At 41.0% G+C, this 11,975-nt stretch overlaps 1 protein-coding gene across 1 annotated transcript; it reads left to right on the plus strand.

The window, feature by feature from the left end:
• Positions 1 to 6,815: 6,815 nt before the first annotated feature.
• prmt6 (protein arginine methyltransferase 6) lies at positions 6,816 to 8,161 on the plus strand. Its single transcript, XM_030756773.1, has one exon. It carries the CDS (start codon positions 6,855 to 6,857, stop codon positions 7,911 to 7,913), a length of 1,059 nt encoding a protein of 352 aa, XP_030612633.1. The 5' UTR covers positions 6,816 to 6,854; the 3' UTR covers positions 7,914 to 8,161.
• Positions 8,162 to 11,975: the final 3,814 nt, after the last annotated feature.

Here is an 11,975-nt window from a genome sequence, read left to right on the forward strand (position 1 = left end):
ATTTCAATAAGTAAAAGCTCAGTTCAGCATGTAAACAATATCAAGGGGGAAAGGCTTGTCTGGTTCTGTAATTTAATAATGTTCTTTTATCACTGCAAAGACAAGAAGTCACTTCACAGAGCCTGGCTTTACTGGCACACCTCAGCATTTCAAATTGTTAACCAAAGCTTTGCATTTACTGTACCGTAATTTTCATCTTCCCATCAAAATCAGTGAGACAGCAAGAAAGTTTTTCATCAACATCAAACTCCAACACTCAAGTGTAAGACAAGATTATCAGGTAATCCTTCTGTTTACAGAACACAACGAGTTGCTGTTTGCAATACCCACACATTTAACAAGCCAATCAAAATACATTAGTCTGACCAGAGTTTCACTTCCCTATTTTTAGGAGTTTATAGTAGAAGACTGGCTCTCATATTGCATTATGATTCACTTCAAATGAAAAAGTTGTAGAAGGAATGTCGTATGAGATTTTTTATAAGTGCAGATTTTTAGCTCAGCTCTTTTGAAGAAAAAGTCAAGGTACTGTCATGACCTTGATGTCTGTTCCACAAAAACTTTAACGCCGGCCAAACTCAAGAACGATGTGACCTAAAATGTTCACACCATAGATGCACACTGTTTCTAGCTAGACCAATCAAACGCCACACACTTGTTCACTGACTTGACTATAACAGCAGTTCATTCTTGATTTGCAGAGAAGTTCAATAACAGAACACCACTTGGGTTCAGATCAGGCAGGTCATTCCTCCCAGTCACACCTTTCCAGGTCTCAATGCCGTTGCCCATGTGAACGTTGAAGTCTCCCAATAGGACGAGTAACCAGATGGAGCACTCTCAAACAACCCACCTGGCGAGTCCAAGAAGGCTGGGTAGTCTGAACTGTGGTTCAGCGCATGAGCATATTAGAAATCTGAACACAAAACATAAAGCTAGCCATCAAATGATTAACATGAAGACTAGAAGCGAGTGTTTCACTCGCTTCTAGTCTGGCATTTAGTCTGGCAAAACCTGGCATTTTGCAGCATTTAGAAACTACACTAACCAGCCACTCTACATTCCATATATGTCCATGTGGAAAGGAAATTAAAAGGATTTTAAGTGTCTGACAGTAATGTATCTATCTCATTTTTACTATGCAACATAACGTTTCATTAACTGATGGGGAAAAAAGCCACTCACATATAAGTCTATTGACATACATGACATATAAAAATATAACAGTTAGTGGAAGTTTTGTCTTTTTTTCCCCATATGGGCATATTGAGCATATATGTGATTACCCTGTGGTATTTTTCATATAATAATCATAATTTTTCATCTATTGCTTGTCTAGAAACCACCATAACAGCTGTCACAGGCAGGTTTGTGCTTAGTAATATAATCTAATTGCAGTGTAATGTAACTGATACTGGGGTCGAATAAAGGAAGTGAGTCTCCAGAAATAAGAGCATAATTAATGAGTTGATTACCGGTGTTCTGCATTGACAGGCCAGCTTCCTGTGAAATGATTGGTTTGAGCTATAGAAAGGAGGCAAGTTGGGGAATGATGTGTGTAAGTATGATGATTTGTAGACTGTACAAACAAAGGGAATGAAAACGCCTGGGGCTGGAAATTTTGCTCTAACCATTGTTATAACTTTTCCACTGATAAGTACTGGCACACTGTGTCCATATAGAGAGATGTCAAAGCATGAAACTAGATAACGCACACTTGTAAAAGGCATCCAGAAGGATTCATGCGTGAAACAGTCTTTTGGGTGAGATGAATTATGTTTGCTGTAAGAAACGGGTGAATAAGGAGTTGAATAAGAGATGGAAAGCGTGTTATGACACACCAGCATTCACAGATGTGGGCTCTTTCTCTAAAAGTGAGATATCAAAGTAGCTCGGTATTGATTCCTGGGAACAATCAATATGAAGCCATTGCACCTTAGTATTTGTTGCTCAGCAGTCTGCCTTCCTCTGAAATGTGTGAGCGTGACACTACAACTGATGGCTTTGTGTGGATGGTTGTATGCATTCAGTGTTCATGTGTACAAGGCTTATGTAGGATGTGTGGTCTTAAAGTAGCTTTCTGTGCATGGGTGTATACATACCTGAGGATGGCATGTTGTTTCACTGCATGTGTGTGTTTGTTGCAGAAGCTGACAGGTCCTGTAATAGTGACAGGATGCAGGCAACTCCCATGAGGCCGTGCATGCTGACAGCAGCTGGCCAAGGAAAAAGAACAGCTGCTGATGAGCTTCCAGTACAAAGAACCCACACTGAGCATCCCCTTTTATCTCTCCATCCTTCCTTATTTATATGTTCACTCAGTCTTTTACTAATTGTTTATTTGAATTTCATTAAGAAGCAAAATGGTCATTTGCTTTTTCTCAGTGTAAAACATTCTGTCTTTAAACTGAAGCTACACACACTCACACACACGCAGTGAATTCTATGATTCTCCACACACTTTTGAAGCCTGAGCGAGGAGAAGAACAGGGGACAAAGAAAGCCAAAAAGCCAGTTATTGATTTTTTTCACGACACCCATCATTGTCCAAAGTGATCTGCCATTGGCACCACCATGCTTGACCAACTTGGTCTTTCCCAGCATCTCTCCTCCCTGGATTTACTGAAAACGTTTAAAGCACAAAGAGTGCACACAATAAGAAGACACACATAAAGACAGGCACTGCTCTGCCATTCCTTACACCTGATACCCAGTCACTCGTATGTGGGACTAGATGTGCAAACAGGAATTGGCCGAGTTTAATTAAAGAGGATAAGGTGTGCATTTCTGTGCAAATACGTGGCTTTTTTTTAGGATCCTGCACTCATTTGAGAAAAGAAGGGCATGCCAGACAGTATTATTTTATAGGCAGGGTTTAAAACTGATTTGTAGCATAAGGTGTGCATAGATCTGTAAATGTGTCCATATTTGAGTTGTTGTTCAAGTGTACAACAGACAAATGGCCAGAGCATTATAGCCAGTGTGAAAGACTGTATACAGCATCAGCCATTGGTTTGTAAGGCTTGGTTTGAAGCCCCAACATTAACATTTTGGCTATTGCCTTGTTGGGTTTTGGAGCCAGAATTGAACATGTATGAGTGGGTGGACTGCTAATTCATTAGCTAGCAGGCTTTATTATCAAGCTGCATTCATAGACTATATGGGTGTATCACACAGACAAAGTTGCCTTGTGATTAGTCCTCGCTAACACACAAATAATAAAGAATTTGAATCAGCAAAACAGGTGCACAGACTTCCTCGACAATCTGTTGTTGTAATTAACTGGCTTCATTTTCATTTTTCAGCTCTGGAGGATGCCTCTTGGTCACATTACAAATTAATTGCACTATTCACCTTGTAGTTGTCATGATGTTGTGATGCAGTAATCATTTTACTGGGATAATTTTTTCATTTATTTAATATTATCAAATATTTTTGCATTTGAAAAATTCTAAACTAAGAATCTATTAAGGGCACACTTTTGACTGGTGCTGTATATATGTTGATTTCATTTCAGTGTGAGTCAGGCTGTTGAATATTGATGGTATTTACAGTCATGCTAGTTTCTCTTATCCTCCTCTCAGTCTTAGTGCACCTCTGTTTACTGCTCCTCATACACACGAGTCATGTGTGTGAAATAATAACCATGGAGCTGACATTATATTACACATTGTCGCCAGTGTGACCAAGAACACGCTGGTCATTTCTTTTGGACATTCACGAGGCTGCGTGCTGTGAATTTTAACGCCCGGGATCAGACTGTCAGTGCAGCGTTACAGTAATGCCCTGAAGCATCTGAGGAAGAACATTCAACACAAACAGCCAAACTGCTGTTCATGCCAGTGTGCAACTGGATACCTGCACACAGCACATTCAAAAAGCAGTAGGCATACCAACATAACTGTCGCTCACCACCCGCCCTCCTTGCCAGATTTGTCTCTCTCGAACTTGGTCTGCTTCTCCAACATTCAAGTTAATTTTTCAGTGCTTTGACACGTCGGAGGAGATCTAGCACGCATCACGAAGGCACAACTGCAAGGGGACCGAGTGGGACTTACATGGAGGAATCTAAAAACAGCAAACTTAGTGGAGCTGTCCTAGGAGAACTTTAAAGGGGAGATTGGCCAAAGTTTTATTTTTCATGGGCAGAAAGCATAAAATTCTGTGAATCTGCCTTTAGCTGAAAGAGATAGGAAGCCTGCTGATAATGAAAACTATTTGTTGTGAAAGACATTAATGTGGTTTTTCATTGTGTATGATTGTCCAAGGTCAGGATGCAATTCTAACACAGTCACAGTATGACCTCACCATTTATGACCCAAATAATAAGACAGCATCAGACTTCTCTGGGCCCGGATTACATACAGTACAATATAGACACATTCATTTTCTTACTTTAAGAATAAAGGTAAACCATGGCAGCCATTCCCTTGTCAGCTGGGTGTTGGCTCTGTCTGGACCTGGCAGTGCTTCTACCTAAAGCTTGAGAGGAGAACACATCCAGCAGCTGCACGTCTGTCTGTTCTGTCTACTAGCGGCAACGCATGCAAACCTGCCTGCCAAGTATGTAGAATCACAGTCTGAATGCTTCAGTCAGTATTTCACAGTCCAGTAATCTATCCCATTGTTTGCTGCCTTTCCTCCTTTGCACTTCGTCCAATTTTGAATTTGACCAGTCAGATGTGGGAGGCCAGCTTCTATAGTTGGATTAGTTAAGGCTTGCAGTACAAGTAAATGTTTAGTGTTCATTTTGTTTTTCAGATTTAACATAAATGCACCGAAAAAAAAAAAAAAACTGCGGTTTTGAATCTACAGTCAGTGTTTACTCCAAATATATGTCTTATTTTCCCTTGATATTAGCTGTTTCCATTGCTCAAGCTGAAAACATATAATTTAATGTAGAATTATTTCTCTGATTTATTCTTCATATACTTTTGATAAGACTGAATAATTAAATGTGCACATTTCCCCATGAGGATCGGTGCTTTAAAAGCAGCGCTGGATATAAATTAAGAAGAAGCTTTTAAATGTGCATGCACGCACAAACATCTACCGATCTACCCACACACACATGCACACACAAATTCCCACGTATTTTTTTCTTATGTTGCCATACTATCATTTCCCACTCTTGCATTTCCCATTTGTGCTGTCTTGAAAACAACAAACTACCCGACATCTTGTTGTGCACAAACCGCAGCTTCAGTCTCTTACTTTTCATCTTTGTGAAATGGGATACAGCTCCTGCTCATTTGTCCAGCATCTTTTGCCAAAGATCTCTGAAACAGAGTGGGTAGGGTCCCACAGGACTGTCTAGAAGAGAGAAGAGCTCAGCCAAAAGCAGGTATACTCTGCCTGCCATAACTTTGGGGAATGCTCAGAAGTGGTAATGGCCGTGTTGTATGCTGCGGACACCACAGATGTGCTATAGATGATCAGGCTCTGTATTAATTATAAACAGTGAAATACTGCAGTTAATTTATTGCTTTGGTTATAAAACCCAGCAAAAGCAATATGACAAGAAGATGGCGTCTAAAGAATCTTCTCATGCTTCTTAGGCATCGTGTGGTGCACTGTGTTTGTGTGGTGTCTCTAACCTTAAAGCTACACAGCGTAATAAACAAAAAAAGGAAAAGAATTTGTGTATCCGCAAGTACAAATTATTAGGAAGTTATTTAAAAAATGTCTTTGATTTGGAGCCAGAATTGAACATGTATGAGCAGGGCTTGCCATCAACCAAACCCCTTTGTATGATTTCTGAACAAACTAAAGGGATGAGATGATGATGAGATAAATACTTTATCATCCCATATTTGGGAGATTCTTTTGTTACAGCTGTTGAAATGATGATGAAATAATTATAATAATAATATCTGGCAGAAGCCTCTCTGCCAGATATATTGTAGTATAGAGGTTGATAGCATGTGGTATGAAAGAGTTCCTGTATCTGTCCTTGTGGCAGCTGAGCTGAATCAGTCTATTAGAGAAGGTGCCCCACTCTTCATCCATCTCAACTCAGTCACCATCTCTCTGGTCTTGTTCACATTCAGAAGCACAGGATTTCTGCCAGATCACTTCACCAAATCATCGGCCAGTGCTCTGTCCTCCTCCTCCTACCCATGCATCTAACCACTGAATCATCAGCTGTACTGAAATCTCAGTACAGCTGAGATTTCTGCTTTTTTTTTTTTAAATTTGAAATACACTTTTGCTGTCATATTACTGTTATTATCACTATATTAAAGCATTTTCATAGTCCAAATAGAAAAGTGTTAGCAGACACAGTAAACAGTTGAATTAGCAAATGCTACTACTACTCCTACTCCTACTCCTCCTCCTCCTCCTCCTACTACTACTACTACTACTACTACTAATAATAATAATAGTAGATTATAAAGTATCAACTGTCAGGTGAGAATCACCTGAACTGGAGTCACTCCTTCCATCTTTATCTTGTCCTTCATGAGAAAGGCAAAACTACCTAAAACAAACCCATCATTTTTTCCAGTAATAAACAGAAAGTCTAATGAAAATAGAACAGGGGGTAAAATGACGCCGTTAATAGGATATTAAACACTGACAAGCCTTATTGTTCTTAAAATGAACACAGTGCGGAAGGCACTGTTTCTCTCTCTCGCTTTAGCCTTTAGAAGCTCATGTATACCACCTTTCATCTGACAGTGAAGGCACCAGACCCAACACAGCGTGTCTGAGGTGTGCATCTGGGTATTGTAGTCTAGTTTGCTTTACATCTCGGTCGTGATGTACCATGGAAAACTACAAATCCCAGATTTCCTAACACGGAAGTAGCGCAACAAAACTCCGCTGGGCTACGGCACAACACAACGGAGAAGATGTCGCGTGTCGTTAAAAAGAGAAAACTGGATGAAATCCGACAGGATAGGCTTTATTTTGACAGCTATTCCGATGTGACTATCCACGAGGAAATGATAGCGGACCACGTACGAACCAACACGTACCGGATGGCGATACTGAGGAACAGTGAGTCAATTCGTGGGCAAGTTGTTCTGGACGTCGGGGCAGGAACCGGCGTTTTGAGCATCTTCTGCGCTCAGGCTGGAGCTAAAAAGGTTTACGCCGTGGAAGCCTGTTCAATAGCTGAGCAAGCTATGAAGATAGTTAAACACAACAACATGGAGGACAGAATTGAAGTAATTCGAGGAACAGTGGAGACCGTGGACCTGCCGGAGACGGTGGATGTGATAGTGAGCGAGTGGATGGGCTATGCCCTCCTGCACGAGTCCATGCTCAACTCGGTCCTCTATGCGCGCGACAAGTGGCTGAAGCCGGGCGGCGTCATTCTGCCGAGCAAAGCCGAACTCTACATCACACCTATGATTGACCCGGTGGTGGAGGACCGCTTGCACTTCTGGTACACAGTTAAAGACCAGTACGGAGTGGACATGTCCTGCATGTGCGACTTCGCCCGGAAATGTGTCATGAACTCGGACATCACTGTGAACTCGGTGACCTGCGAGGATGTTCTCTCTCACCCGGCCCGCTTCGCCGAGCTCGACCTGTACTCGGTGACGCCGGAGGAGCTCCGGTCCGTGAAGGGCCAGTTCAGGTGCGAGTCATTCGGCTCCTCGGCAGTGAACGCATTCTGCGTTTACTTCACGGTGACTTTCCCTTGCCCGGATAACACACCGCCGTCGCTCGTTCTTTCCACGTCTCCGTGCAAACCGGAGACGCACTGGAAGCAAGCGGTGCTGTACCTCGACGCTCCGGTGGAAGTGGTGCAGGACACACTGATTACCGGAGAAGTTAGAATGTACCCCTCCGAGGAAAACGCCAGGCATATATGTATCCATGTGGACTACTCCATAGGAGAGCAGAAACAGCAGTCCAAGACTTTTTCCATCCCTGATTGGAGCTCTGAGGCACAGTCATAGCGTGCCATCAACACCAAGATACAGTTCATTCACCATATATCACGCTGAAATAATATCACAGTAGGCCCTACCAGCAAATGAATGGACAGCCGCAGATTAAGACACAAAGTATTTAAACATTTTGTCCGTGTCTTTTAGAGACAGTGTCCAAAAACGTGTTCTTTATTTAGTGTTTGTTTTTAACTGCTTAGTTGTTTACCCTCAGTTCATTGTTTACTCATCCATTAAAGAACCCCTAAAGTAGAAAAGAAGAATGGCTTGTTTATGCATTTTTATTAACAGCACTTTATGGTTTGATTATCATTAATCTACTTTCTTTAAGAATCATTGTGTCTTTAAATGTCAGAAATCCAGAAATAATGCCCCACGTCATCACGTCCTGTCTTATCCAGGTGATTTTAAAACAGCAGATCCTCAGAGAAAATAGCATCAGAAGTTATTTATCAATATATTTAAGATGAGTTAATAGTTTTAATACTATCAGTGTGGAAATGCATTTGACAGAACATTTGACTAAGAAGCCAAAACTGTTCTCAGAGTCCGGCTGAAAGAAAGTTTGAGTTGGGTTTGTAGCTTCTTGTAATCAGTCACTCTGAAGCAGGTTTAATAAATTCAACACCATGCTGCAGGCATCTGATATTCTGATAAATTCAGTCTTATATTGTGTGGAATCTCATCAAAATTCTGCATTCAAATGAGCATCAGACCAATATATTGACTTGGACTAGCTGCAGTCAGGCAGGAGGCTGCATCCTACAGGACTTTGGCTGCTATTCAGTTACTTTTTAATGAAGTACCAAATTGGCTCATTATTTTGGTATAAAACTGGGCTACACTGTCATCTGTTGACAGAAAACACCAGCCTAATAAAAACTTATAATTCTCCTTCAACATTCTGCAAAAAAGCATATGCTGTCTTGCTGGTATACCACTTTTTGACCAGTTTGAACATGATCTAATAGTTTTATAAACTATAGAAAATGATTTTCTAGTTTGGAAAGTAACTCATTTATTGACCAAAAATGTCAGTAAAAGTGTTATCTGTCCACCTCCCATTTCTGTTCTAGTGACTGAGTTTGCAGTGCTTATTTGCAGGTATAATACAGGGACTGAGAACAGATACATTTGTTTGACTGCTTGGAAAAAACAGTTCTTAATTTGTGGGTCTCATTCCTTTTTCAAGGATAACTTTATTGCATTCAATTATGACACATACTCACCTCAACACTGTTGCACATCAACAATTCTTAGCAACAGCCTTCCCAACTGGGGGTAGCCTCCTGCAGCAGAACAATATGCCCTGACTCTGCAAAAAAAAAAAAAAAAACCACTGGAGCAGCCGAAGAGACACAACAAAGAGCCCACAAAGCATTGATTCAATTTTTAAGCTCCCATATCCCAATCTGATCAAAAATCTACAGGAAGTGCTGGAACATGCTTAGTCCACAGCCCAAAGTAGGCAAAATTATGCAGATTGTTAATGCTTCATCTCTGACACCGATGGGCACAGACAGGTTCTGTGTCTGTCCAGATAGCTCTGAGCAGCACAAGTGAGACTTACACATTATTAGGTCAGGTGATTTAAATTTTGTCATTGATCATTATATAACACCAGCAAAATACACTGCTCAAAACCAGAAATTAAAGGAACACTTTTTATCAGAGTATACCATCAGGTCACTTAAACTTCTGGGATATTGATCTGGTCAGTTTAGTAGCAGAAGGAGGTTGTTAATCAGTTTCAGCTGCTTTGGTGTTAATGAATTTGACAACAGGTGCACTAGAGGGGCAACAATGAGACAACCCCCAAAACAGAAATGGTTTTACAGGTGGAGGCCACTAAATTCTTTTCCCTCCTAATCTTTTCTGGCTGTTTTTTCACTAGTTTTGCATTTGGCTAGGGTCAGTGTCACTACTGGTAGTATGAGTCAATGCCTGGACCCTACAGAGGGTGCAACAGGTTGTCCAACTCCTCCAGGATGGCACATCAATACATGGCATTTCTAGAAGGTTTTGCTGTGTCTCCCAGCACAGTCTCAGAGCATGGAGGAGATTCCAGGAGACAGGCAGTTACTCTGGGAGAGCTGGACAGGGTCGTGGAAGGTCCTTGACCCATCAGCGGGACCGGTATCTGCTCCTTTGTGCAAGGAGGAACAGGATGAGCACTGCCACAGCTACAAAATGACGTCCAGCAGCCACTGGTGTGAATGTCTCTGACCCAAAAATCAGAAACAGACTTCATGAGTGTGGCCTGAGGGCCCGACATCCTCTAGTGGGCCCTGTGCCCTCATTGCCCAAAACTGTGCAGCCTGATTGGCATCTGCCATAGAATACCAGAATTGGCAGGTCCACCACTGGTGCCCTGTGCTTTTCACAGATGACAGCAGGTTCACACTGAACACGTGACAGACATGAAAGGGTCTGGAGAAGTCGTGGAGAACGTTCTGCTGCCTGTAACGTCATTGTTCAGTATGACTGATTTGGTGGTGGGTCAGTGATGGTCTGGGGAGGCAGTCAGGCTGCCCCCTGACTGCCATTAGGTGTCAGGATGGAATTCTTGGACCCACTGGCAGACCCTATGCTGGTGCAGTGGGTCCTGGGTTCCTCCTGGTGCATGACAATGCCCAGCCTCGTGTGGCGAGAGTATGCAGGCAGTTCATGGAGGATGAAGGAATATATACCATGGACTGGCCCCCACGCTCGCCTGACTATAATCAAATAGAACACCTTTGGTACTCTGGTGTCTTTGAATTCAGCCCTTTGTAGGTTGATAATTTTCATTTCCATCAAATTATTTGGCATTCTTTCATTCCTAACATATTACCCAGTCCATATCAGTATAGATATCCAGCATGATGTATTTCCCATTGAGATCTGAGGTGTTTTCAGAGTGCGTCTTTAATTTTCTTGAGCAGTGTGAAAAATGTAACATTGTAAACTTTTATAAAAATTCTTAGCATACCTTTAAGTTTTAAAGAGCCATATTATAAATACATTTCATATCTATAACTGTGATAACAGCTAATTCTGCAGATGCTTTTATCCCTTCATGGAATATTTTGATATAGCCAAGTGAAATCAGAGACAATATGTTGATTAAACCTGTGCTGAATTTTGCACAGGCTAAAAGTCATACGCTGTGGGGTACGTTTTAGAGCATAAAGGGTATTTTCTATATTTTAATTATGCAACACTTAAATACAGATTTCTGACAGTGTCAAGTGATGATTCTTCTTTCAGACCTCATTATCACCAGAAATATGGTGTTCATTTGTTTCAGTGCCATCAGTACAAGTTTTACCCAATATCTAATGAACAGATCTAAAATTAATCACCAGCTGTAATGTCTGCAAATCAAGGCCACTGCATATTAATTCAAAAGAAATGCAAAGGCTGAATCACTGCAGCTAAATAACTTCTGGGTTTATTTTATATTTAGATTTCAATATTTTGTACATATTATGATATACAGTAAATTTGCTTTGCACCCATACTTGAAGAGACTCAACCAAACTTACATAATTTGTGTTACAAAAGTTCAGTCTGTCAGCTTACCAACATACAGGCTTTTCTCCAGTGGACTAATTAGTCTGTATTACAAAATAATCCACTATGAACAGAGGGGGTTGGAAGAAAAAGTCACTATAACAAACAGAAATGGCAAATCCTATATAGCATGATGGTGGTGGAGCATACTGTTCCCTATATTAAAAAAAAGAAAAGAAAAAAGTCATTTTTTGGGCCTTTGGGAGCACCTTTTGTTTTAAACCTTTTTGATAGCAAATATTCCAGAATTAGAATTTGAATTCATGTTTACTACCAGATGTACTTCACAAACACAACCAGACACAGAAATACTTTTCAGCTCCGCTCAATCTGTCCGTCTGTCGTCCCTCGACTTTTTGCTGAATTCGCTGCTCCTCGGTCATTTATATTTGAAATATTCTGAAACTTGGCACAACTGCTCTTTGGGTAAGGTTCTACAGAACAGGACCGATTGTCGATTTTTGACTTTATTGGGTTTTTTTCAATGAATTTTCAAAGTTTTTGAGAAATACTGTA

Source organism: Archocentrus centrarchus, chromosome 20 (genome assembly GCF_007364275.1).
Source record: "Archocentrus centrarchus isolate MPI-CPG fArcCen1 chromosome 20, fArcCen1, whole genome shotgun sequence".
In the NCBI taxonomy this organism is placed as follows: domain Eukaryota; kingdom Metazoa; phylum Chordata; class Actinopteri; order Cichliformes; family Cichlidae; genus Archocentrus; species Archocentrus centrarchus.